The following is a 3,739-nucleotide window of genomic DNA, read 5'->3' as shown; positions in this document are numbered from 1 at the left end:
CAATGATCGTATTTGTAGCACCGGCCAGTCAACAACAGCTCACACGCACCGCCATTGGTTCCTCGCCCTCATAAAAACCCACACGTCTACGTGGTGGTCACATATCATGTACTCATACAACCAGCAATCAACACACACGCACAACACACACACACTCACACAACCAGTACTCAACACACACACAACACACACACTCACACAACCAGCAATCAACACACACACACAACACACACGCTCACACAATCAGCAGTCAGCTCACACACATTCACACAACCAGCAATCAACACACACCCACTCTGTGCGTGTCTACGACATCACCTACTAACACCACCCACACCCCGCTCTCTCGCCCGCCCACTCCCTGTCTCCGGGTCGCCTGTAGCACTGGCCTGCCCTACACACACGCAGATGGTCTATGGCGAGTGTCTACCGTCGATATGCCCACCGCACAGTTCCCATTGAGATTGGTGAGCGCTACACCGACGCCGCGTGGGCGCAGAGGCTCATGTCGGTGGGGCAGTTCTTCTGCGACTACCTCACACCCAATGCGCTGCGTAAGTGTGTGTGTGCGTGCTTTGGCGATGGTGTTGTAGGCTGCAAGTGGCGTTGTGTGCGGGATGTGGACCATGTATAGGGAATGTGTGTGGGAGTACGCTATGCGTGTGTGTAGGTTGTGTGTGGGTAGGTTGTGTGTGTGTGTACGCTATGCGTGTGTGTGTAGGCTATGCTATTATGTATAGGCTATGCGTGTATGTGTGTAGTATGTGATGACTATGTTACTTCTCTGTGGTTCCCGGTGTGTGTGTGTGTGTAGACAGTTAATCAACCATGACATGTCATGCCCATTCGATTCGCACCACATCACCTCACACACCAACTGAATGCCCTGCCCTTGTGTCTCCCTCCGTTCATATCCTTGCCTACAGATAAGGGATATCTTGCGCAGCACAACTTGTTTGATCAGATTCCTGAGCTCAGGTACGCCACTACTGCAATTCAGACGTCTTGCAGTCGCAACTACTTTTGATTGCCAAGCGCACACAGTTATCAATCTGTTGTCTCTAGAGACTCCTGTGCTGCATGCGCAGTTGATATATCGAGTCAGATACACAAAACGGATGTATTGTATCTTTGTATGTGTCTGTGTATTTGTATATGTATGCGTACGTGTATGTGTATGTGTATGTGTATGGGTGTGTGGATTTGTATATGTATGTGTATGTGTATGTGTACGGGTATGGGTGTGTGTATGTGTATGTGTATGTGTATGTGTTGTGTATGTGTATGTGTATGTGTGTGTATATGTATGTGTACGTGTATGTGTATGTATATGTGTATGTGCATGTTTGTATGTGTGTATATGTTCGTGTGCGCCTTCTGTACTGGTAGGAGCATTGCCTTTGAATATGCGCACAGGTCTTTTGAATTTGTCGGCATAGTGCTTCTGCACCTCTGATCCACTGTACGTGTTCTGTCGCATTTGAAGCAAAGCGATGGCATATCGTTCGTACGCACACAGCTGATACCTGCTATATCTTTGTTCGGAGTTGAACGTAAATTGTATATGCTACATAGTTACTGCGCTGAGAATCTAGCTGTGCTGTGAACGTGAGCGAAAACTTTGTTGGCAATATGTAAATCCTTTTTCTTAGTTGCAAGTTGTAGAGAAGTATATAGTGCTACTATGTAGCTCAGCGTTCACTTATATAATATATCTATGTCTGTATATAGGTGTGTATCTATGTCTGCATATAGGTATGTAAATATGTTTCTATATAGTATTGTATCTATATTTGTATGTCTGCATATATGATTGTATACTCGTGATCTATTAGAATACACGCCCATGCACAATGTAGTCGACTGACCAACTACTCGAGAACAAAACACACAAACATATACGATGAGTGTGCATTATTGCGCTCCCAATGCTACTATATCCCTGCTGTCTAATCTATTTGTGGCAGTGTGTGTCATGTATGTAAGTGTGGTAGTGTGTTACAGTAAGTGTGGTAGTGTGACATGTATGTAAGTGTGGTAGTGTGATATGTATGTAAGTGTGGTAGTGTGTGACATGTATGTAAGTGTGGTATAGTGTGACATGTATGTAAGTGTGGTAGTGTGTGATATGTATGTAAGTGTGGTGGTGTGTGATATGTATGTAAGTGTGGTCGTGTATGTCATGTATGTAAGTGTGGTAGTGTGTGACATGTATGTAAGTCTGATATTGTGTGTCATGTATGTAAGTGTGGTAGTGTGTGATATGTATGTAAGTGTGGTAGTTACATGTGTGTATGTGGTAGTGTGTTACATGTATGTAAGTGTGATAGTGTGTGTCCTGTATGTAAGTGTGGTAGTGTGTGGCATGTATGTATGTGTGGTAGTGTGTGACATTTATCTCCTTCACTTGCGTAGAGCGGATGTGGTTATCCCTGACTACTGCTGCCTTAGTCCAACGGAAGCTCATGCCACAACCGCCTCAGACGAAGACGACAACAACAACGACGATGCAGACGACACCGTACGATTGAATGCGTGGCTAGGTAATCAATATATATAGTACGCTATAGTGCGCCATTAAAGTACGCTATAGTACCTTTATATATATAGCTATAGTACCCATGTATAGCTATAGTACCTATATATAGCTATTGTACCTATATATAGCTATAGTACCCATGTATAGCTATAGTACCTATATATAGCTATATTACCTATATATAGCTATAGTACCTATTTATAGCTATAGTACCTATATATAGCTATATTACCTATATACAGCTATAGTATCCGTATATAGCTATAGTACCTATATATAGCTATAGTACCTATATATAGCTATAATAGCTTTAGTACCTATATAGCTATAGTACCAATATTTGTATACGACACCATACCGCAGTAGTTCATACCTTCATAAGTTGAAGCGTTTATTCTGTTGATGTTTGTGCTGTGTCTGTTCATGTGTCCATCTCTGTGTGTTATGTGACGATTGCTTACGCCTTACCTCGCAAACACTCCAGGCCCAGCGCACACAGAATCGCCTCTGCACTTTGATCCGGATCACAACCTGTTTGCGCAAGTGGTGGGGTCAAAGTATCTGCGGCTGTTCTCGCCTCAGATGTCGTCGTGTCTGTACCCCTACGCCGATGAGTTGTTGGCCAATACTAGCCAGGTACTTTACATTTCGTACTTTACCGTTGCTTTCCTTGTCGTTGCGTAGGTTACAATTGTGTACTTTGTCATTCCATGCCTACTCTAATATTGCCTACTCAATCATTGCTTTAGGGGTTAGGGTTTAGTTTGTCATTTCATGCTTACTTCAACATTATCTGCTCTATCATTGCTTGCCGGTGGGTATCTAACCAAGTGCTTCACCATTCCTCTCCAAACATCGGGGCTGTGCATGTGCGTTGTGTTGCGGAGGCGTTTGTTGTGCTTCTTGTACAGAGCGTCTGCTGCACACATCATCTCATGTGTTGCCCTTACGCCACATCCGCCCCGCAATACCATCACCCGCAGATCAAATCGTCTGAGTCCGTTGACGTGGACACCTATCCCGCCTACGTGCATGCGGAGGGGTGGGAGGCTATTGTACACTCGGGTGAGATGCTGTACATTCCCCCGCGGTGGTGGCATTACGTGCGCAGTCTGGAGCCCTCGTTCAGTGTGAGTTTCTGGTGGGGCTGATACGGTAATCAGACGAAGGACAGTTAAGGTATCAGTGACTGAGGGACGC

At 44.7% G+C, this 3,739-nt stretch overlaps 1 protein-coding gene across 1 annotated transcript; it reads left to right on the top strand.

The window, feature by feature from the left end:
* Positions 1-375: 375 nt before the first annotated feature.
* SARC_09508 (hypothetical protein) lies at positions 376-3,737 on the top strand. The gene is made up of 5 exons (XM_014296474.1): positions 376-554; positions 927-978; positions 2,416-2,543; positions 3,024-3,175; positions 3,523-3,737. Exons 1-5 carry the CDS (start codon positions 416-418, stop codon positions 3,688-3,690), a joined length of 639 nt encoding a protein of 212 aa, XP_014151949.1. The 5' UTR covers positions 376-415; the 3' UTR covers positions 3,691-3,737.
* The last annotated feature ends 2 nt before the right edge of the window (positions 3,738-3,739 follow it).

The sequence above is a fragment of the Sphaeroforma arctica genome (assembly GCF_001186125.1).
Source record: "Sphaeroforma arctica JP610 unplaced genomic scaffold supercont1.973, whole genome shotgun sequence".
Lineage (NCBI taxonomy): Eukaryota > Ichthyosporea > Ichthyophonida > Sphaeroforma > Sphaeroforma arctica.
This window is presented reverse-complemented; position numbering and strand designations above follow the sequence as displayed.

Bases quoted from the DNA above. Each gene is read 5' to 3' on its own strand.
- SARC_09508 (XM_014296474.1), top strand. From the start codon at position 416: ATGGCGAGTGTCTACCGTCGATATGCCCACCGCACAGTTCCCATTGAG. The intron at 555-926 runs GTAAGTGTGTGT...CCTTGCCTACAG, and splicing joins CCTCACACCCAATGCGCTGC to ATAAGGGATATCTTGCGCAG. The intron at 979-2,415 runs GTACGCCACTAC...TCACTTGCGTAG, and splicing joins GATCAGATTCCTGAGCTCAG to AGCGGATGTGGTTATCCCTG.